Source organism: Pocillopora damicornis, chromosome 2 (genome assembly GCF_964200805.1).
Source record: "Pocillopora damicornis chromosome 2, jaPocDami1.2, whole genome shotgun sequence".
Classification (NCBI taxonomy): domain Eukaryota; kingdom Metazoa; phylum Cnidaria; class Anthozoa; order Scleractinia; family Pocilloporidae; genus Pocillopora; species Pocillopora damicornis.
The window spans coordinates 13,941,452-13,964,688 of NC_142671.1; the positions used below are offsets into that span (position 1 = coordinate 13,941,452).

The following is a 23,237-nucleotide window of genomic DNA, read 5'->3' on the forward strand; positions in this document are numbered from 1 at the left end:
ATTACTGAGTTAATCCTAAACCTTTAAGACTGGACTAGCACCAAACTTATCCTTACGGTATTATTGTTAAATCTTGAATCAAACATTAAGGTCTTACTTAAAATGAATATGGGAAGATACTGAGTCAAACAGATATGCTCTTAGATGCGTGATGAACCGTTAATTTGGCGTATGCAGAACGTGTTTATTTGCGGACTTAATTAATGGTTAAGCGGTGGTGTATACAACGGAGAGCGGGTGAAACATAGTACTAGCGCTGTATGGATTTGAATACGATTATTATAGTTAACTTACAATGATTTTTTTTCTTGGACTAAAAGAAGGAAAAACAGTCGAAATAAATGGTTCGCTCAAATTTTTTTTGTCTTGTGCCGTGAACTGCATTTTTGAGCCTTTGAACAATCAAGTTGGACAACTGATATGCGTTTAAAAACACCTTCCGCACTTGTTCCTTGGATCATTTGCCGCTTACTTGTCATTTTGTCCTTGGAAGAGTTTTTTAACAATGCCCCAAGACGAGCAAATTCAGAAAAGTCTCACGAAGCCAAGTGTTCACTGATAACCAAAAAATTGCCTTGGAAAACCGCCGGTGGACTTTTTGTTAGAAATTTAGTTTTTTTAATCAGTGAAGCTTTTACACTCGAATCAAGTTCGGATTATAAGTAAATCGTTTTTACGTTATTGAACCGTTTTAACCTGTCAAAGGAAGAACTTATCCAGCAAGATTTCCTGTGTATGAATCGTGCGTATTTAAGACATTTTTTCAGAACGTTTTCATCTCATTGTGATTGATTATTTTGTTAGACATGCACTCGTTGTTGTTGATATTAATTACGTCTGCCAAACTTCAGTAGAAGTACTTTTAGAAGTAGAATTTTTTCGAGTGACAAGAGAAATAAAATGCTTCTGGTTATACTAAAATTATATCTGTCACCATTGACTTGCAAATTAGGATAGTTTAATCGATCGTTTTGTCAGTTTATAGCTCGGGTGACTTGGTTTAAAAATAAATAATTTCTCCCTACGAAAAGAGACATTCAATTTGCAGTGTTTAGTAGCTGGTCTTAGAGTGGGCAGGCCCAACTGAGAAATATGGAATTACGGGAAATTGGATTGCTATCTTTTCTTAGTAGCAAGGTAGATGGAGTTTAAGAGGGCGAAAAACGTTCGGTTTTGAACATGTTATGTACAGAAGGCAAGCCAAAGGCTCGATTAAACACATAATCGATTGCCTCGCAAAAACCGCGTGTCGAGAGTATTTTTGATGCAATTTTCAATATGAGCAAAGCAAAATATTTTCTATCAGGGTATAACATGTTCTTACCCATCCTCCTTGATAACTGTTTTACGTGCGTAAAATAGTTCATTTCTCCCTTGAATACCTCTGTTGTCTTTTATCCTAAAAAGTTTTCAAAAGACGCGTTTTGCAAAATTTGCTCAACGTTTTTTCCTGTGCGTATCTTTATGTTTTAAAGGGCTGCTTCTTATATGACAAGTTATTGACTTACTCCTAATGTTTCCAGCTTAGAATTCATTCTTTTTTTTATGTCAGATGACGAACGAGGAGATACTCTCAACTTTGTTCCTCTTTTTTTCCCGCTGAGGTCTGAGTACGAGCAAACCGTATGTCTCTGTCATGTTCATTTATCCTTTCTCGCATTGATCTCCCTGTTTCACCGATGTACACTTTGCCGCATTCAAATGGGATCTTGTAAACGACACCGTTTTGTTTTGTTGATTCCAGGGCGTCTTTAGGTCGTACTAAATGAGACCTAAGTATTGTGTCAGACTTGAAAACGGTCCGTATACCTTCATGTTGTAGGCAGCGGCGAAGGGAAAACGGCAATAGATTTAAATTCCTGCGCGGGTTTTTTTGTTGGCTGTTACTCTTGTTGTCTTTGCGAGTCTTCGTACAAATGAAGAGGGATAACCATTAGAAACAAGAACTGATAACTGGTGTTTCTTTTCCTTAGAGATAACTGACGGTTTCGTTGTGAGGTGTTTGGCTCGGTCGTAAAGACACTTAACAATACCACACTTCACTGGCTGAGGGTGGTGTGAATCATAGGCTAGGTACTGGTCAGTGTGGGTGGGCTTTCTGTAGACATTGGTACTGAGAAGTCCCTTATAACTGTTGTGTCGAAAAAAGGAATGGTGTTATCCTTCTCGATTTCCATGGTAAAACGAATGATAGGCTGTTCACTGTTTAGATGTTATAAAAAGCCGTTGACATGGTTCCGGTCTAAGACTGTGAAAGTGTCATCCTCATATCGTTTCCAGATCTTAGGTTTGCAAGTCGCATTTGCTATCGCCTGTTCTTCAAATTCTTCCATGTAGATGTTAGCTGTAACTGCGGAAACAGGGCTTCCCATAGCTGCTCCGTCTTGCTGTTCATAAATCGACCCGTTGTATTGGAAATATGTCGATCTTAAGACGAAATTCAAGAGGTCGGCAATTTGTGTAGGTGTTCAGTTTGTAAGCAAGATCGCTTTCGTTCTCTATTTTTCGTCATGCGGCTTGAACTGCATCCTCGATCGTTACTTTTGTAAACAACGATTCTACGTCAAAAGATACCATGACCGCGTTATCATGTACTTTCTCGTGACTGATGGTTGACGCGAAGTGCGTAGAGTTAATAACTGAGTAGTCTGACTTGCCTGTCAAGGATAATGGCTAGGTATGCTAACAGATCGTAAGCAAAGGTGTTAATACATGATTCAATTGGTCCTCACGGTGTGTTGGGTTTGTGTATCTTAGGTAAGCGGTAGATCCTAGGTGGCTGTTTGTGCCTAGGTTTGATCTTGTTGTCGTGTGATGATCAAGTGAGTAGAAGGGAGTTCTAGTTTTAATGTCATTTGAGATCAGCTGGTTTACTGTTTGTTGTTTGTTGGTTTACTTTTGAATTACTGCGTTAATCCTAAACCTTTCATACTGGGCTAGCGCCAAATGTTTCTTAACGTTATTATTGTCGAATCAAACATTAAAAACAAAACAACAACACAACCAAAAAAAGCAAGAGGAGAAAACAATTACATACCGTGCGTAACTCCTTCGGTCTCACAATTCCATTATAAAATTTGTTATACTCTTATTTAGCTATCTTTAGATAGAAATTTCTTACTGTCAATAAGAAAGGTTGACGTCACTGCAGACATGATTATTTATGCGGTTTTTGTCAACAAGCACAGATGCACACGCGAGTGTTTCCCCTCCGACATGCCTCTCCCATGATAAGTTTCCCTCCTTTAATTCATTGAGTTACCAAATCTGGAATGGAGGATCGTGGGTAGACCTAACACTAAGAGCGGCAAGGATTCAGCCTGATTAATCAGTGTTGGCGTATTTTTGAAGGACCTCCGAACAAGAGGAAATCACCAGACGTTTTAATTGTTTGTAGTTGGTCTTACATTAGTTCAAGTCCTCAGCGAAAGTATATCCTTACAGCTTTCCACTTAACGACCACAAAATGGAAACTTGGTTTTCGATTCTTGGCTGGTCTCTCTCCATTCTGGCCATAACTGGAAATGGATTTATCATCTGCCTCGTTGGAAGAAGACGGCGGCTTCGCACCAGAACCAACGCATTCATAGTTTCTCTTGCAGTGGCGGACTTCTGTGTTGGGCTTAGTACTTTTCCCCCGCTTTACGTCTGCGAAGAGATAGTTGGATGTGACCCTAAGGCCTTCTTAGCAAGCGGGGTGGATTATCTAAGATGGCTCTTTGGGTACGCTTCGGTTACAAACTTGTGCAGTTTAGTCCTAGAGCGCTACGTTGCCGTTGTGAAGCCGTTAAGGTACTGGACTCTTATGACGCGCAAACGCGTTCTCCAGATGTTTGTTACCTCTTGGACCATTCCAGTTGTTTTGGTCTTGGCTTTTTTACTAAACAGGCTTGTTTTTAAAGAGATTCTGCTGTTTAAAGTGCTGACACTGATTACCATTGTTTTTCTAGAATTCTTACCGTGTTGCAGTCTAATTTTTTGCTTTGCATCAATGCATTATGTTGTTTATAAACACGAAAGAGCCGCCCGCATCTTGGCAAAACAACTCCGCTTTAACCAAAGATTTTGTTTTAAAATCCAAGAGAAGTCTGCTGTGAAAATAATGGCAATTGTGATTGGTTTGTTTCTTGTAACTTACTCGTTCGCTTTGCGATGTAGCTTTATTTACATTTTGAATGACGACGAAAAACCGTGTGATGATCAGGAATATAAAATTCCCCTTCTTGTATTAAACTCCGTCGTCAACCCCTTCGCTTATGCTGTCTTCAAGAGAGACATAAACATGGAGATGACACGATATATCCGCTGTGTCATGAGTAAAAAAAGAAACCGCACTGAGCCAATTGATGAAAACAACTCTTTCATCCTACGCAGCTGCAATGCTTAACATGTCAATCCAAAAATTCAAAACTTGGACAAACGTCTTCTCGACTGTCTTCAGCTATGTTCCACGAGTTAAAAGTCCATAAGTAAGATTGGGGATTTGCAGACGGTGTATGCACGATGAGGAGAGTAGATCATACATTTCATATTAATGTCTAAAAAGAATTCTTTTCATCTCATCAATCCTTACCAATTCGTATTTCTTTTTGTATATTTTTAATTGTTACGGTTAGTTTTTTTCTACTTTTGCCAATCGGTCTGTTTCATTTTATAATTTTGCAAACCAGTCTCTCGGTCAGTCAGTTCGTATCTCAATCTGTCAATAAGATAGTCAGTGAGACATTCAGTCCGTCAATCAGTCAGTCAGTCAGTTATTTAATCAGTTAATCAGTCAGTCACTTAGTCAGTCAATAAGTCTGTCAATCAGTCAGTTTCCATTCAGTCCGTCAGTCACCCTGTCCGTCAGTCCTTCACTTGGTCGGTCGGTCGGTCGGTCGGTCGGTCGGTCGGTCAGTCAGTTAGTTAATCAGTCAGTCACTTAGTCGGCCAGTTAGTCTGTCAATCAGTCAGATTTCAGTCAGTCCGCCAGTCACCCATGCCAGTCCGTGAATTAGTCTGTATGTCAGTCACCTAGTCTATCATTTAGTCAGTCCGTCCGTCCGTCTATGCGTCCATCCGTCAGTCCGTCCGTCCATCCGTTCGTCAATCCATCCTTTCGTCCCCCATCCCCCATCCGTCCGTCCGTTAGTCAGTCAGTAAGTTAGTCACTCAGTCACTCAGATCTAATTCATACCGTCAGTCAATCATTCAGTCGGTCAGGGTAGTCAGTTATTTAATTATTTAGCCAGTTTTCAGTCTACAACTGAATAAAAGGAGTGAAGATTTTAAAGAAACTGTGGTGCTCCGTCAATGCTGGGTATAAAAAGATATATGATATCGTTTTATCGGGTTTCTAGACAAATATGGTGCCCGAAATTATCGCTTCTCCGTTGTGGCTTTGTTAACGACAAATCTAACTTCGACTGTGTTTTTCTAAGATTAAAAGAGGAATCAGTTATTTCATGGTCAGTAAGCACCATAATACGCACATGAAAAAGTGAGTTTTCATTGTAGCTTTGATTTCTTAAAGTGAAAACGGGGAGATACTTAGTCAAACAGATATGCTACCTGATGCGTAAACAGTTAATTTGGAGTGTGTTGAATGTGTTTATTTGACTCAATTAATGTTTAGGCCGATTTAGGCGGTGTATACAAAGGAAAGCGACTGGAACACAATACGAATGCCGTATGGCTTTTGTCGTTCGCAAACCGGAGTACCATTATTTTAGCTAACTTACGATGATCTGTCTTTTTTCTTGGACTCAAAGAAGGAAAAGTAATCGAAATAAATGGTTGGCTTAAAAAAGTTTGTCCTGTGCTGTGAACTGCCCTTCTGATCAAGTCGGACAACAGATATGGGGTTGAAGACACCTTGCTGATAGTTCCTTGGATCATTTGCGGCTTACTTGTCGTTTTGTTTTAGGAAAATGTTGATAGCATTACCCTACTATGCAAATTCAGAAAAGTCTCACGAAGCCAGGTGGACTTTTGAGAGAGTTATGAATATATGTATTTTTCTAAATTAGCCTTTTACATTTGAATTAAGTTGGATTATAAGTAAATCGTTTGTACGTTATCGTACCGTTTTCACTTTTCAAAGGATGAACTTATCTGGCAAGACTTTCCGTGCATGAATCATGCATATTTAAGGATTTTTCCGAACATTTTCATCTCATTGTGATTGATTGTGTTGTTAGACATGAACTCATTGTTGCACAAATCAATTACGTCAGCCAAAATTCAATAGAAGTATTTTTAAAAGTATAATTTTTCGGGTGACAAGGTATATAAGATGCTTCTGGTTATACTGAAATTATATCTACCATTATTGACTTGCAAATTAAGATAGTCCAATCGATCGTTTTGTCAGTTTAGCTCAGGTAAGAGGAAATAAGGGAACAATTGTATTCCTCTGATTGTTTGCGAGAACTTTTCTTCGGAGCCTCGCAGTTACTAAAACTAAAACAAAACAGGTCCCGCTTTACGTTTGGGAGGTTCTAAGGTTTGCATTTGGTTCCTAGACATATTAATGAAAGTCAACATGATGGTAATTATTCACAGAATATTCTTTTTCTAATGTAGTTTTGATATGAAACTTTTAAACTATATATTTTTCTGCGAATCCACTTCTAATTAAGGGTATAAGGATTGATGTAACGCAAATATTCCCATCCTGCTGCTAAAAGACTTATAAACGTTCAAGAACAAGAGAATATGATTGATGCATCTGTGTGCCTATAAATCACTTAAGATGAGTATTCGAATGATGAGGCAAACATTTAGACACTCGTTTCTATATTGAACGGTTACAATTTTTAAACACTCGTTTAAAACTTGAACATTGGAAACTACAACGACAGATGATATCGAGATCGTTAGCTGCGTTGTCGTGCCAGGTGTGAATAAGAATAACTTCCCAGCGAGGTGCGAAATTTAAAATGGACTTAAAAAACAATCATGGGTCACAGGGATAGGTTAGCACAGTTTACATTCTCTTGCTTAAAAGTGAATCGTAAAATTATCAACGATTAGCTTTGGCAGTAGAAATTTTACTGACGTTAGACGAATTCAAGTGTTTTTTTGAAATGGGCGAAAGCTAAGAACTCTTCTTAGACATCATCATATTGAAGAATTTTCGTTAATAAGTTGTGAGTAGATATTTACTTTCAAACAAAATTAAGGTTTTAGCTGCTGTTATATGCTAGCACATAAGGTGGACTCGTTGTATGTCATTAGGACGCCAAATTTAGCGCAAACATGAGTTTAATTTTCCAAAACAGTTCTCTTCCAAATAGATCTTGAGGAACACTTTCTCCACTTGCATTTGATCATGATAGCAGTAGTAAAAGATGTTGGTGGCCATTATACTCAACCAAAGTCCTCCCTATATTAAAAAGATCTTTTGTCCCTGAAACCAGCTACTAATTATGCTCTTAGCTCGTCTCAGTGGTAAACCTATGCACTTTAGTCCTGAAGCGTTATGTTGCTGTCGTAATGCCTTTCAAGTATTTGCTTTTATGAAACGTCGCGGCGCTTTCCTGGTGATTTTCATCTCTTGGGCGATTCCAGTTATAACTACTTTGGCTTTTTTCAGAATGAATTGGCTTTGTCCAGGCCAGCGTCTACTATTTGAAATATTTACTTCGGTAAACATAATTTTTTTGGCTTTTCTGCCATGCTGTGGTCTGGTCTTTTGCTTCGCTTCAATGCTAATTGTTGTTAACAAGCACGAACGAGCAGCTCTTGTCTTAGCAAAGCAGCTCCACTTTAATCATTGATTTCTGTTCAAAATCCAGGAGAAATCTGCAGTTAAAATGATGGCAATTGTTATAGGAGTTTTCCTTCTAACGAACACATTTGCTTTGCGATGTGGTTAGATATTATTAATTAAAACAGGAAAAACATGTGATGATGAAGAATATAAAATACCCCTCCTTATTTTAAACTCTGCTATTAACCCCATCGCTTACGCCTTCTTCAAGCGGGATATAAAGAAGGAGATGACAAAATGTATTTTCTGCGTCATCTAGACAAAGTAATTCAGCTTTTTCAACTAATTCAAGAAATTCGCAAAATTGGTTTTTAAGCTTTCATTAATGGTTTGTCAATAGGCGTTGATAATTATGGAACAAAACGAAATTGTATTCCAAGATCACCTTGAGGTTTTTGTCTCTTGAATGAGGCTGCCTTTATTCTCCAACTTATCGCTTGACACCTTAGTGATCTTTTACCTCATTCGAGTTGTTTACCAGTTATTTTTAGGTTCGTGTGTATCTGAAGGTACCCTTTAAAATTCTTTACCGCACAAGCGTATGCTTTGAAGAGTTTGAAGTATGAAAGAGCGCGATATAGATGGTAATAATCGCCGTACTCGTTTTGCCAATCAGAATATGAAATTCATCCGTAGCAACGACACTTGCAATCGGTGTTAAGACAATCTTGGCGCCCATGCTGTGCATTAGCGAGAGATGGAAAAGCAAGACGAAAATAGAGGTTGGAGTTAATGTTCTAGGCTTTCCCTTACTTAAAGGAATTGACGTCATTTGGCTGGGAAGTGAAAAGAAGGAAAATGCGTCATAGGGAACCAAAACATTTACGACGTGGTGTGGGCATTTGAAAGTCACAACTTTCAATCTTTAAAACGTGGCGTGAAAAAAAATAGAATACGTGTTTATTCACTCGCTTGTGGTTGGGACGCATCCCAAAAAATAGAAATGTCATTAAAATTGTTTAGAATAAAAACGCTAAAGAAAACACATTTGTATATTAATTGCTCGGAAAATATAAGTGGTTAGCTACTGAAGAACTCTCTCCCGAGTACCATGGTAAAAAGTGCTTCATATTTCACTGCTGAATGAACATGTCATCCAAAGGAAACACAGCATAAACTGAGAACACCATTAGGCCAGGATAGTGTATCTTTATTATTTTGCGCAAGATTAGTCCTTCGAAACGAAATTTCAATCGCATTTATTTCGAAAGCCGCACGTTTTCCAATTGTCAAATTTTGCAAATAGGCGACTTAAACAATAATATTTAATATGTGAGAAAATAAAAGCATTCCGAAAAGGTCAAGTTAGCCTCCGGTATCGCCTCATACCTGCCAATTGCCCTTTCGTTATGGGTAAATCAGAAAATATAAGAAAGGGGGAGGGGGGGAGGTTTGATGTTACATGAAACTTTAACCAATGTAAATGGCAGGTGATTTTAACACCAACTCGACCAGAGAATTCTGGTTTATTTAGTGTTATTGCCAAATCGTTTAAAGAAAGTCGTTGAGTAGATTATAAATATGACGCAGCTTCAACGCCTTTAGTTTAACTACAGACAAATTTGTGCTCCCATCAGGTTTTCTGATACTTCCTCCTCCTCTAAAGAAAAGAGATGTTATTCGTACCAAACTCTGAAGAAAGGTATGAATATATTTAATTGAGTCGTGTTGCACACGTCTGAATCAATTTTAAAAATGGTCACATTTTTGTTGCAACATATTCTGATGTTGTAAGGTGTTGCTTAAGTTTGACCAGTTCCTTCAAAAAATCTCTCAACAAGATTTAACAATATTTCAAGATGTTGTGTTTAAAAGTTTTCTAGACGTAATGGACGGTTAAAATTTAACTGTTTTTCCAAACATATTTAGTCAATATACTAAAGAAAAGAAAACATTAAAAAGATGTAACTTCAGTAGCTGAGTACTGAAAAGAAAGAGTTTCTCTTCTCGACTATGTGAATGACTTTTATTTCGAGCCACATTTTGAATCAGAAGTTCTGGTACTTGTTTGACTGCGTTAAAGCTGCATTCAAGTGGTTTTCAGTAAGGAATAATTCTGCCCGCAACAAGCCAGTGTTTGAGTTCGTGTCCACGTTTTCCGATGAAATCAGCCACAGTGAGAACAAGGAGCTCTAAAATCTGCTAGTTTTCTTAATGTTATGGGTGAAGCAGATAAAGGGGCAGAGGGGTTTTGTATTAAAAAGTTACATACGTAAATAACAGTTGGTTTAAACACCAACGCGCCGGACTAAGATATAATTTAGTGTTATCGCTGAGTATAACATGGTTTGACACAAATTTCAGTTTCTCGGCAAACTAATAAGCACTTTTATTAACAGGCTAATAACAAGTGTTAGTAAAAATGTTCCGTAGTCAAGGAACCACCACGCCGGGTGGTCCATTAGTTCGTTATTGAAAGTTATCTTCTGTATATTCACTTGAGTAAAGTCGCTCAAAAACCCCTTAATTGAAACCTGGTTTTGGATTCTTGGCTGGTCTCTTTTCATTGTAACCATAGCTGGAAATGGATTTACTATCTTCCTTGTTTGCAGACGTTGGCGGCTTCGAACTAAAACCGACGCATTTGTCGTTTCACTTGCTATGGTAGATTTCTGTGTTGGGCTGAGTGTGGTTCGCCCACTTCAGTTTGCAACTGGATGCAATCCTACAGCCCCTTTTGCCGACAGGGTGGATTATCTAAGGTGGCTGTTTACATATGTGTCTGTAACAAACTTATCTAGTCTAGTCCTGGATCCTTACATCGCTATTGTGAAGCCTCTCAAATACTTCTTGTTCATGACGTGCAAACGTGTTTCTCGGATGATTTTTATTTTCTGGGCACTTTTAGCCTTCGATGTTCTAATGTCGTTCGTTTTTAACGACAATCTTTCTCTTTTCTTAATTTCTTTTCGGATAACTATGATTTTCTTCGAGTTCCTACCGTGCTGTGGTCTTATTTCTTGATTTGGTTCAATGTTAGACATCTGTCAGCTGCAGCCCCCCGTCGGAAAAAAATTAGTATTATTCGGGCAAAACTGATGTACTGTTCGGGCAAAGACACGGTAAAAAATATTTTATTATTTAATATCTTGATTTATTTGTTTTCATCCCGCAACTCGCCTAATCTTCTAACTGATCTCTGTACTAGTTCACGGGATGGCTGTTGTTACTCGGAGTTAGAAGATTGAGTTCTGCCGAGGGTCTGGGAGTGATAATCAAGACCGCGCTGGGACTGGAACTGCGTATGAGTCGACGGCCATGTTGATTTATGTCAGTTCTCGAGTGCATGTGCGTGTAATCTGGTGGATTGAAGTATGTCTTTGTTGAAGTCTCGTAAAAGATCATATCGATACCGTGTGAAATGTGAAGAATGCGAGAAAGAATTCGACTTCGACTATGTAGAAGCTCATTCCCGAATTGTTCACAGCGGCCGAAAAGTGAAATGTCTGCCAGTGGTAGAATCGTCACAGCTGAAATTAAGTGGTTTCTTCTCTAAAAGCAGTGCAGCATTCGAATCTCCAGGTCAGACACAGGAGGCACCGCTTGTTGGATGTAGTCCAGAGAGTGAACAACGTACTATTTCATCAACATACGAATCTGTTACAAATATCCAGCCAGATCCTGAATCAATCGACCAAGATTCACTTAAGCCTGATGCGTCAATGAGAGACGTCCAGGAACCTAGCGAGCCCAGTACCCCGATAAATAGAGGCATTCAATCAGATCTCGGAGGGATTGCTGAACTAGAGCCAAAGTCCTCCAGATCACCTACGTTGACAACAATGGTGCGGAAACAACCTGTTTTACCCAAATATCCGGGCACCAAGTTCAGCAGTGAGTTTTTCACTAGACGATTCCAGCCTGACTGGTATAAAAAGTATCCATGGCTTAGTTACGATGTCAAAAAAGACGTGTGTGTATGTTTTTCCTTGTTCACCTCTCGGAATATACGTACATTGTTATGGTCATCTTTTAAATTTGGCTCTTCAGGACACCATGACTGAAATTGAAACTCTCCGTAATGCCCTCGGTACTATCCAGAGTCTTTACAATTTCTTACACGGGAGTACCAAGCGCCATGCGTTATTCAAGGACATTGAAGTTCATGAAGAGGATGTTGCGCTTACATTAAAATCTTTCAGTACCACAAGATGGTCCTGTCGCTGGGCGGCGGTGGGGGCCGTGCTAGAACAAGTGCCGAGGATAATGGAAGCCCTGGTCACTTTATCAAAGGACCGCGATCTCAAGATCTACAACGAAAGTAATTCGCTTTTCCACTCAATTTGTGACTTTCAGTTTGTTTATGGCTTGATGGTTTTGAAGCTCATCTTATCCAACACTGATAATCTGAGTAGATATCTACAGGGAGAACAGATGAATGTCATCACTGCCAAGAAGACTGATGATGTTGTCGTTAAGACACTGAGCAATTGTCGCAATGAAGAGAGCTTCACTCAGATGTGGTCACATGCTGATGTTATAGCGAAAAAAATCAGAATAGGAATCGTGGGTACGAAATTTACCTTCAGAGATGCTAAGGTGCCTCGAACCAGACCATCACGCCGACTTCAGGGCATTACTGGCGAGACACCTGCTGCAGCGAACGACAGCTCACAACAGACGGCAAAAGACCACTTTCGTATCACAGTTTATTACACAACTATTGAAAAAGTCGTCAGTGAACTTCAATCAAGGTTTGAGGGCGATGACCAGGAGGTTTTGTGCGCATTGAGCGAAATCGTATTCAGCCATTCTCCAAGCATCAACAATATCCAAACTGTATCAAATTTCTATGGCGTGGATAGTGAAATGCTATCAGTTGAAAACTACGACTGCGGGGACCCATGCCGGAGAAGAAACGCAACCGTGATGGTAAAGACCATGCATCAAAATGGTCTCCATGACATTTTACCCGTTCTATATAAAGCTGAAAGGTCTTTCAGCGCCCTTCGCCACATCAAGAAATTTTTAAGATTCACAATGGGACAAGACAGACTTAGCAGTATCGCCGTCATTAACATTGAAAGAAAGTATGCGAACAAGACAATGCAGAATGACATGCAAAGGATTATTGACATATTTGGGTCTCGAAGTAATCGTTCTTCATACTTCTTTTAGAGCTCAAATGGGTACGCTTTATCTCTCACTTCTTGGTTTTGTATTTTAGAAATGTTGATCTCGATTTACCGAAAATATTTGCACTATTTTGAACGCCCTAGCTCTCAAGGTATAGCGAAGAAAACTTGACGTCCTGAAAGAATCATCTTGTGCATCTGTGACCAACAAGTTTCATTCGGGCAAATTATGTTCAGCCCCCCCACCAAAATTTTTCCCGTACGCCGATGATGTTAGATGTTGTTTATAAGAACGAACGAGCCGCCCGCATCTCAGCGAAATAACTCCGCTTTAATCACCGATATTAAGACCTTAAGATCCGAGGACGGCGGATGCCTACGACGGCGGGCGGAAGTTTGAATGCGTGTTTTCTTTCTTCTCCACTAAACAGGTCATGGCTTCAGCCGACACGAGTGCCAAGAAGATTGCTCAGTAAGTTCTCTTATTCTCTCTTCTTCACGTTTTTAACAATGAATGTGGTGAAACTCAACACGAATTACGCTTAGTAAATGATAAACAACAACATGACAATATTCTTTGTCAGGAGATTCTCGTTCTTGAACCATTCAAGGAAAAGAAGGGAAGCATTGCACGGAGCCAAATTTGGGATAAAATAGCGAACAATCTGAACAGCCTTCAACATCCCCAGTTCAGGGTGACGAAGCGATCTATCAGAGAACGATATACGCTTTTGAGCGACAAATTTAGAGCAAAGATGCGAGATGAAGAAAAGGAAAGTGGAATAGATATAGATTTGAGTGACATTGAAAAAACACTTGAGGGGATAGTAGAAAAAGAAGCTGTGGTTGAAGAAATAGCGCAAAATAACAAAAAGAAAGTCAATTGTGCCAAAGTAGCGGAAATGAGATACAGAGCTCTAGAGAACCTCGGTAGGTCACAGAAAAGACAAAGGAAAGATGAGGTAGAGAATGAAACAGCAGCAAGAGTAAAACGTCGAAGAAGTGGTAGTGACACGGTGGCATATTTGCGAGAAAAGAAGGATCTCGTGCAGAAATGGAAAATGGAAGAAATGCAGCTACAGAAGCAGCGACTAGAGGCTGAACGCGAGAAGAAGGAGCAGTCCAAAAAAGCAACATCAGGATTGATGCAGGTCATGCAGCAGCAAACGAAACAGCAACAAGAACAATGTGCAAAATTTTCAGAAGATGTTCACGCTAATGCAACAGCAGCAGTCTCAAATTATAATAAAACTTCTAGAAAAACAAAACTAACTCATGGCCTGATTTTGTGCTGTGTAAGATGAATGTAGGTTTCAGCAATTTCAGGCATATGTTTCTTGATTTTGTTTTGTACACTTGCTTTTATTTTATTGTTAGGTTTTCCATGTTATATCAGCTTCATGTTCAGACTTTTTGATTCAAATAAACTTGTCTGATTAAAGACTTAATGTTACAGACACTGGACGTTTTGTGCTCCTGGGTTCAGGAGTGTATCATTCCACTGAGTTATTCTGTGATCATGTTCAGATAAATTTATCTACCACAAGACTGGAAGTCATAATTAGCTCTGGAACTGGGCGGCTGAATCGTGGAATTAAATCACTGAGTCTACATGGGTAGGAAAACCTTCGAAGTGCGATACTCAACCCTTCAATTCCATCGCATATTGTTCCTTGTTGACATGTAATGTAGTTAGGAAGATGTAGGGCCTCAGAAAGGACGGGAAGGTCACTCTTACAAAAACGAAACTCGGATAAACACTCACTGTCATCTATATCATTTAAATCAAATTTCCCATAACTTTCATAAGGAAAATCTGGGTTTTTGGATGTGTTAACGTCACAAGAAGAAAGAAGAAGGAACTCGTCTTCTTATATATCGCCATCATCAAAACTTTGCAGAAGAATGTTACGAATCTCTCTAAAGGAGGCCATGACTGAAGTACTTTATGATAAAAATCGAAAATATGTAAACAATGCCGCCCGCGCCTTCGACTTGGTCTCTTAAGGATTTTTCGCGCCTCACGACGGCATCCTCTTCCCAGTCCCCCTCGGTCATCACAGCCGTCGAAGACATCCGCCGTCCTCGGATCTTAAGGTCCTCAGTTGCTCAAAAATGGGGAGAAGTCGGCTGTGAAAGTGTTGGCCATTGTTATTGGCCTGTTCCTTGTTTGTTCCGCATGTTATCTGCGGTGTAGTCTTATATACATAATGAAAGACAAACAACCATGTAATGATAAAAAATTCAAATTGCCTCTGTTAGTTTTAAACTCTGCCATCCACCAGTTGCTTACGCTCTGTTTAAGAGAAACAAAAAAGAGGAAGCAAAACGATGCATTTGCTGCGTGATCTGAAAGAAAAGAAACAACATTGAACCACCACTTAATGACTCGCATACAATATAAGTAGTCTAATTTTAGACAAAATGTTTTGGGTGAAGCACAAAATAAAGTGTTTCTACTTGTGCTATATTTGAATAAAGCTGCTTTGCTGGGCTAAATTGCAAATGAAGGATTTCTAGCGTTGATGCCAGTTAACATCAAATAGTTTTAGAAAAACAGTTCAAAATTCTTCAGTGTTAAATCTTTAAATCTTAATAAACAAACCCGAGAGGGAATTTAATAGTTATCACCAAAAACCGTTTTCCAGAAATTAACAGTGAAAATTACGTATACATGATGTGTATGTACAAAATTAGTTCATATGTCAGGTTTTTTTTTTCCTAATGAACCTACGAGGTTTTAATTAATTAAACTCGTAAATTACCATTTTTCTCTTAAGTTCTTAATCCTTGAGTTGAAACGCGTATCGTTGAAATGCGATTTGTATCTGACGAATTAAGAAGGCCATCCATTTCTCCGCAGAAGATTTTGAGACATAATATATAATAGATGCCGTTTCTTAAGTGATGAGCAGCGTTAGGCCTGCCATGAAAGTGATGGCTATTGTTATAGGCTTCTTTTGAGATTAGCTTTGGAGAGTAAATCTCTCTCTATTTAATAACCACTCTATTCCATTCTATTGATGTCACTTGAGATCAGCTGGTTCACTGGTAGAAACAGTTGTACCCTGGCAACAAGCAAATGTCAAAGTTTGCTACGTTTAACCCTTAAACTCCAATAACTGACCAGCGTCAAATGGTTCCTTACAGCATCACCATTGAGTCAAAGTAAGGTCTTGATAATCGGAAGGGAGCGAACGTTGACTAAAGAAGCTCTTGATTGATAGACAAATCTTCTTGTCATGACCGTAGAAAATGTATAGAGAAGAGTGTGGAGAGTGTTCATACAAATGTTATGAGATTTGCGTACGGTGTTTGTATGATGAAAAGAGTAGATCACGCACATAATGGTCAAAAAAGATTCTTTTAGTCTCATCTATTCTTGCCTATTCTCGTTCCTTTTAATCTCTTTTCTTTTCTCTAATTATGCTAATCTGTTTGTTTTATTTTATAGTTTTGCATGCCAGTCTTTGAGTCAGTCAGTCGGTCAATCAGTCAGTTAGTCAATCAGTCAGTCAGTTTATTAGTCACCCAGTCCACCTGCCAGTAAATCAGTCAGTCAGTTTATTAGTCACCCAGTCCATCTGCCAGTAAATCAGTCAGTCAGTTTATTAGTCACCCAGTCCATCTGCCAGTAAATCAGTCAGTCAGTTTATTAGTCACTCAGTCCACCTGCCAGTAAATCAGTCAGTCAGAGTATTCATTCAGTCAATTTAGTATTATCAACTGAGTTGATAATGTAAATTGGCCCCCGTAAAGAGTTTTGAAGCTAATGTTTCGAGCGTTAGCCTTTCGTCAGAGCGAATGGAGGAATTGTGGGTGGTGTGTATGTTTTTATGAAGACAAAAGGAGCTAAGCTATTGGCGTAAATATGGCGATGGGGAGGCAATATTATCATGTTTACGCCATTAGCGTAGCTTCCTTTTTCTACATATAAACACACACAACCCTCAATTCCTCCATTGGCTCTGACGAAGGACTAAAGTTAGAAATATCAGCTTTAAAATTCGTCATGGTGGCCAATTTCCGTTATGAACTCAATTGATAATACTTAATTACCCCGTTGTACTCTGCCACCGACGCAGCACCACGGTTTCTTTATAATTAGAAACCTACCTCTTACTCATTCAGTGTGTCCGCCTGTCAGTTCATCAGTCAATCACTCAGTTAATCAGTCAGTCGATCAGGGTTTTCAGTCCTATGTACCATTATGAATCGCGTGGGGCAATAAAATTTAACCTGATCCCCCATAAAGCTTTGTAATATTTTTATGCTCCCTTTTCACTGCCACTTTAATTTGCAGTCAATTTCCTATATTCCCCCTCTTCATACTTTCTTGGCGACGACTGATGTCTCCCTCCGTGTTCTCTTGAAAACCACCTGATCCCCCAAACCCTCCAAAAATTCCCTCTTCCATCCCACCCAGATGATAAATAATGACTGGTCCCCAAGAAAAATTTCATTTTCACGTTCAAGTCTATTTGAAGGCCTCATTTGAAGATCTCTTCGATGCAACACACATGTAGTGTGAAAGGAGTAAAGTTTGAAAGTAAAGTTAGAGATTGATTCGCATAACTGTGTGATCTCATTGCGGTTCCTGTGGCATAAAGTGATAATGAGTGCCGCTATTTCCCCCCCCCCCCCCTTGATGGAATCAAGAAGTCGGTGAATCAATACTTTCACTTGTCTTAGCGCTCATCAATCTGTTTTCTAGACGTAAAGGGCAGTTAAAACTTAACTTTTTTTTCAAACATATTGAGTCAATATATTAAGGGTGCACAAAGGAAAGGAAACATTAACAGTAGCTGAGTACTGAAAGGTGAGTGTTTCTTCTCTGGACTAGATATATGAATAACTTTTATTCCGAGCCACATTTTGGGTCAGAAGTTCTGGTACTTGTTTGAATTCGTGTCCACGTTTTCCGTTAAAATCAGCCACATTGAGAGCAGGGAGTTCTAAAATCTGCTAGTTATCTTTACGTTATGGGTGAAGCAGATAAAGAGGCAGGAGAGGTTTTGTATTAAATGTAAACTTTACATACGTAATTGGCAGCCGATTTAAACGCCAACGCGCTGGACTAAGATACAATTTAGTGTTATCGCTGAGTATGACATGGTTTGACACATGCTCCAGTTTGTCGGCAAACAAATTTAGTATTGTAATAAGATATGTGCTTACTGTTCGTCGTGGTGTTAGATAGGAGATGAACTTTGTTCGTTTGTCTCACCATTGAGTCACTTTTGATGTAGATCGCGACGTTTCGACTGCAATACTGCTAATCTTCATCAGGCGATGAGTCGATTGTTTACGAGTCGCTATTTGTAGCACGTTGGTATACTGTTATTGGTGCATTTTGATCTTCATTATTATTCCGGTTGTTAGATGATGTTTCCATAAACAAAGTCCATCTCCCAAATTTAGCATTTTAACAGGCTCGTGCCAGGTGTCAGTAAAAATGGTCCTTAGTCAAGGAACTACCACGGCGGGTCTTCCATCAGTTTTTTATCGAAAGTTATCTTCTGTATTTTCACTTGAGTAACGTCACTAAAAAACTCCCTAATGGAAACCTGGTTTTGGATTCTTGGCTGGTCTCTTTCCATCGTAACCATAGCTGGAAATGGATTTATCATTTTCCTTGTTTGTAGACGACGGCGGCTTCGAACTAAAACCAACGCGTTTGTCGTTTCACTTGCTGTGGCAGATTTCTGTGTTGGGCTGAGTGCCGTTCCCCCACTTTTTGTCTGCGAGAAGACAACTGGATGCGATCCTGAAGCCCCTTTTGCCGACAGGGTGGATTATCTAAGGTGGCTGTTTACATATGCGTCTGTAACAAACTTATGTAGTTTAGTCCTGGATCGCTACATAGCTGTTGTGAAGCCTCTCAAATACATATTGTTCATGACGCGCAGACGTGTTTCTCAGATGATTTTTATTTCCTGGGCACTTTTAATTCTTATTTTTTTCGATGTTCTCATATGGCTCGTTTTTAACGACAATCGTTATCTTTTCTTGATTTCCTCTTGGATAATCATGATTTTTTTCGAGTTCCTGCCGTGTTGTGGTCTTATCTTTTGCTTTGGTTTAATGTTTCATGTAGTTTATAAACACAGTAAAGCCGCTCGTATCCTAACTAAGCAACTCCGCTTTAATCAACGATTTTTGTTCAAAAGCGGGGAGATGTCTGCTGTGAAAGTGATGGGAATTGTTATAGGCCTCTTTACTCTTACTCACACGTTTTCTTTGCGATGCAGTCTAATACATATCCTGAAGAACAAACAGTCATGTGATGATAAAGAATATAAAATACCTCTCCTCGTTTTAAACTCTGCCATAAACCCTGTTGCTTACGCTTTCTTCAAGAGGGACATAAAAGAGGAGGTGGAAAGACGCATTTGCTGTGTGGTCTTGAAGAAGAGAAATAACATTGAACCACTTAATGATTTAAGACTTTTTCCAAATTAATAGTTTAGATCATAACGTCAAACACGCATAATAATAATAATAAAGGCAGACAGCAGCTGATTTGGGCTACACCCCTGCAACTAAAATGCGAACGTTCGTAAATGCTAAAAGAAAAAACTGAAGAAAAAACCTCTACATCTCTAGTGACAGGTGTATTGTTGTCAGTATTTTGAATTTGTTGTTTTCTTGATCTAAGATGACAAAAGAGGCAGTTATGAACTGTCTACTGATAACTCCTCCGCAAACTGTAGCTATTCTTCTGTTTTCATTTGTCTCATGGCCATTTTTTTTTCCATTTTGAAGTAAAATCAAGTTTTTCGCACAACATGGGAAATTTGTCGCGTATCAGGAAATATGAGCTAATAAATATGCTCTAGCTTTTGTAAGTGTCCTAAAAAAATTAAAAAAGGCAAAAAATTAAAACATATTACACAGCCTGCACAACTCTTTCAAGCTCTGAAGAATTGCATTATAACTTTCCTATCATCATTTCATCATTATCACATTGAACCAACTTGGCTGTTGTGTTGTTTGGTTATGGATCGCTACATTGCTGTTGTAAAGCCGTTGAAGTACTTAACGATAATGAAGCGCTGCCGAGTTTCCCACATGCCTTTTTTCTTGGGCGAGCTCGATTGCCATTATTATCTATTTTGTACTGAATTGGCTCGTTTTTGATAACAACCATTTTCTTCTCTCGCTACGGTTGTGGAACTTCTTAGCAAAACAGCTCCACTTCAATCATCACGTTTTATTCAAAAGCGAGGAGAAGTCTGCCGTGAAAATAATGGCAGTTGTTATTGATTTGTTACTTTTAGCTAATTCATGCTCTTTGCGATGTAGTCTTGTATATCTTTTCTATACAAAGGAAGGTCCGTGTAATTATCAAGAATATAAAATACCTCTTATTGTTTCATCTCTGCCATTAACCCTGTTGCTTACGCTCTGTTCATAAGAGACATAGGAGAAGAAGTAAAACGACGCATTTGCTGTACGCGTGTGATCTGAAAAAAGTCACATAACTTTGTACTACTCTTTCAAAGAGCTCAGAATCATATCGGTCCATCGATATAGAGGTTAGGGTATTTTGGCAGTATCACTTTATACTTAGTGGATGAGGTCAAAGAAAAGGATGGAATAATTTTATCAAGAGCGAGCTTTGGCTGAATAAAACTTTTTCTTGTATTTTAAGATTAAAACACATCCCATTGTACATGGATTTGTATTGCCAAACCACTCTAACAACTGATTAATTTTAGGATTATATGTTATGCTAAATTTCACATGAACGGGATCTAGTCTTATATCAATTGAAATCAAGTGCTCTTTTGTCCGTTTAAAGTGCCAGCCGTTCACTCGCTCTTTTGTGACAAGAAGCCCTTGCGATAACGAAGTATTTAAAGGTTATCATGTAGTTTAATAATTATCTCTCCGCCCGTAGTAAAGAGGATACGACTCAACAGGGCGGAAGAGTTTCACATTAGGTATGTACGCGATGCAAAAAGTGCGAATCGGACTTAAAGTAGGCATCGCTGCGACGACAATAAAATTTTATTGGCGTTGTGTCAAAATTTCCTCCAGAAGTTCGCTGCACATCACACGAGCTTGACGCAACTCGCCCATATTAGCATTTCTGACAGGTCGCTTTATATTCTTTCTAACCATCACGAAAAGGCTGGTTTAAATTAAACGCAAGAAATAGATTTTTGTCCGAATTGATAACTTTCTATTTGGATCGATTATAACGCAATACAAGCATTCCCTATTATATTAATTAATGTTTATAAGCAGGGAACAAGTTGTATAGTTTTAGGATTCAAATTATTGGGTAAAGCTCAAAATGAAATGTTATACTCGTGTTTTATTTAAATGAAGTTGTATCACTGAGAAAGAAATGCAAATGAATAAGTTCTGGTGTCGATGTCAATTGAGATCAGGTTGTTTTGAAAAACGAGTAATTCTACTTTGTCGAAAAAGCAAACTTTAATGAGTTGCGTTTAAATTTTCTTAAGGAACAAGACTGAGCGAGAACATAGAAGTTAGAGTAATGAGCTAGTTATCTCTCCATGCTGAGTGACGCCGGTAACATTTAACAGGTGGAACTTGAAAAGGTGGGCCTTAATTTGCGCAGGTTTTTAAAAGTGCAAGGAGGACTTAGAATAAAAAATTTTAAAAATTTTAAAAATTGACTCTAAGATTTTCTCGGCAGAGTATGTATATGCTGCAAATGAAAAAAAAATTAGTACTATTCCGGAATAAATTGCAAATAAGTTCTTATGTTGATGTCGGTTGAGATCAGCTGGTTTACTGGAAGAGATAATTCTAGCTATCCTGCATAACAAACAACCCAATTTTGAATTACTGAGTTAATCCTAAACCTTTAAGACTGGACTAGCACCAAACTTATCCTTACGGTATTATTGTTAAATCTTGAATCAAACATTAAGGTCTTACTTAAATGAACATGGGAAGATACTGAGTCAAACAGATATGCTCTTAGATGCGTGATGAACCGTTAATTTGGCGTATGCAGAACGTGTTTATTTGTGGACTTAATTAATGGTTAAGCGGTGGTGTATACAACGGAGAGCGGGTGAAACATAGTACTAGCGCTGTATGGATTTTGTCGTTCGCAAATGTGAATACGATTATTTTAGTTAACTTACAATGATTTTTTTTTCTTGGACTAAAAGAAGGAAAAACAATCGAAATAAATGGTTCGCTCAAAATTTTTTTGTCTTGTGCCGCTAACTGCATTTTTGAGCCTTTGAACAATCAAGTTGGACAACTGATATGCGTTTAAAAACACCTTCCGCATTTGTTCCTTGGATCATTTGCCGCTTACTTGTCGTTTTTTCCTAGGAAGAGTTTTTTAACAATGCCCCACGACGAGCAAATTCAGAAAAGTCTCACGAAGCCAAGTGTTCACTGATAACCAAAAAATTGCCTTGGAAAACCGCCGGTGGACTTTTTGTTAGAAATTTAGTTTTTTTAATCAGTGAAGCTTTTACACTCGAATCAAGGTCGGATTATAAGTAAATCGTTTTTACGTTATTGAACCGTTTTAACCTGTCACAGGAAGAACTTATCCAGCAAGATTTCCTGTGTATGAATCATGCGTATTTAAGACATTTTTTCAGAACGTTTTCATCTCATTGTGATTGATTATTTTGTTAGACATGCACTCGTTGTTGTTGATATTAATTACGTCTGCCAAACTTCAGTAGAAGTACTTTTAGAAGAAGAATTTTTCGAGTGACAAGAGAAATAAAATGCTTCTGGTTATACTAAAATTATATCTGTCACCATTGACTTGCAAATTAGGATAGTTTAATCGATCGTTTTGTCAGTTTATAGCTCGGGTGACTTGGTTTAAAAATAAATAATTTCTCCCTACGAAAAGAGACATTCAATTTGCAGTGTTTAGTAGCTGGTCTTAGAGTGTGCAGGCCCAACTGAGAAATATGGAATTACAGGAAATTGGATTGCTATCTTTTCTTAGTAGCAAGGTAGATGGAGTTTAACAGGGCGAAAAACGTTCGGTTTTGAACATGTTATGTACAGAAGGCAAGCCAAAGGCTCGATTAAACACAACTAAGAATATAATCGATTGCCTCGCAAAAACCGCGTGTCGAGAGTATTTTTGATGCAATTTTCAATATGAGCAAAGCAAAATATTTTCTATCAGGGTATAACATGTTCTTACCCATCCTCCTTGATAACTGTTTTACGTGCGTAAAATAGTTCATTTCTCCATTGAATACCTCTGTTGTCTTTTATCCTAAAAAGTTTTCAAAAGACGCGTTTTGCAAAATTTGCTCAACGCTTTTTCCTGTGCGTATCTTTATGTTTTAAAGGGCTGCTTCTTATATGACAAGTTATTGACTTACTGCTAATGTTTCCAGCTTAGAATTCATTCTTTTCTTTATGTCAGATGACGAACGAGG

General features: G+C 38.5%; 2 protein-coding genes and 1 pseudogene across 2 annotated transcripts; all 3 read left to right on the forward strand.

Annotated features, from left to right (window-relative positions):
- The first annotated feature begins 3,374 nt into the window (after positions 1-3,374).
- Positions 3,375-4,988, forward strand: LOC149049985 (histamine H2 receptor-like). Its single transcript, XM_089195127.1, has one exon. It carries the CDS (start codon positions 3,467-3,469, stop codon positions 4,385-4,387), a length of 921 nt encoding a protein of 306 aa, XP_089051253.1. The 5' UTR covers positions 3,375-3,466; the 3' UTR covers positions 4,388-4,988.
- A 1,535-nt stretch (positions 4,989-6,523) lies between these two features.
- Positions 6,524-8,025, forward strand: LOC149049986 (octopamine receptor beta-2R-like; annotated as a pseudogene).
- A 9,595-nt stretch (positions 8,026-17,620) lies between these two features.
- Positions 17,621-19,559, forward strand: LOC149049987 (octopamine receptor beta-2R-like). The gene has a single exon (XM_089197711.1). It carries the CDS (start codon positions 18,388-18,390, stop codon positions 19,288-19,290), a length of 903 nt encoding a protein of 300 aa, XP_089053837.1. The 5' UTR covers positions 17,621-18,387; the 3' UTR covers positions 19,291-19,559.
- Positions 19,560-23,237: the final 3,678 nt, after the last annotated feature.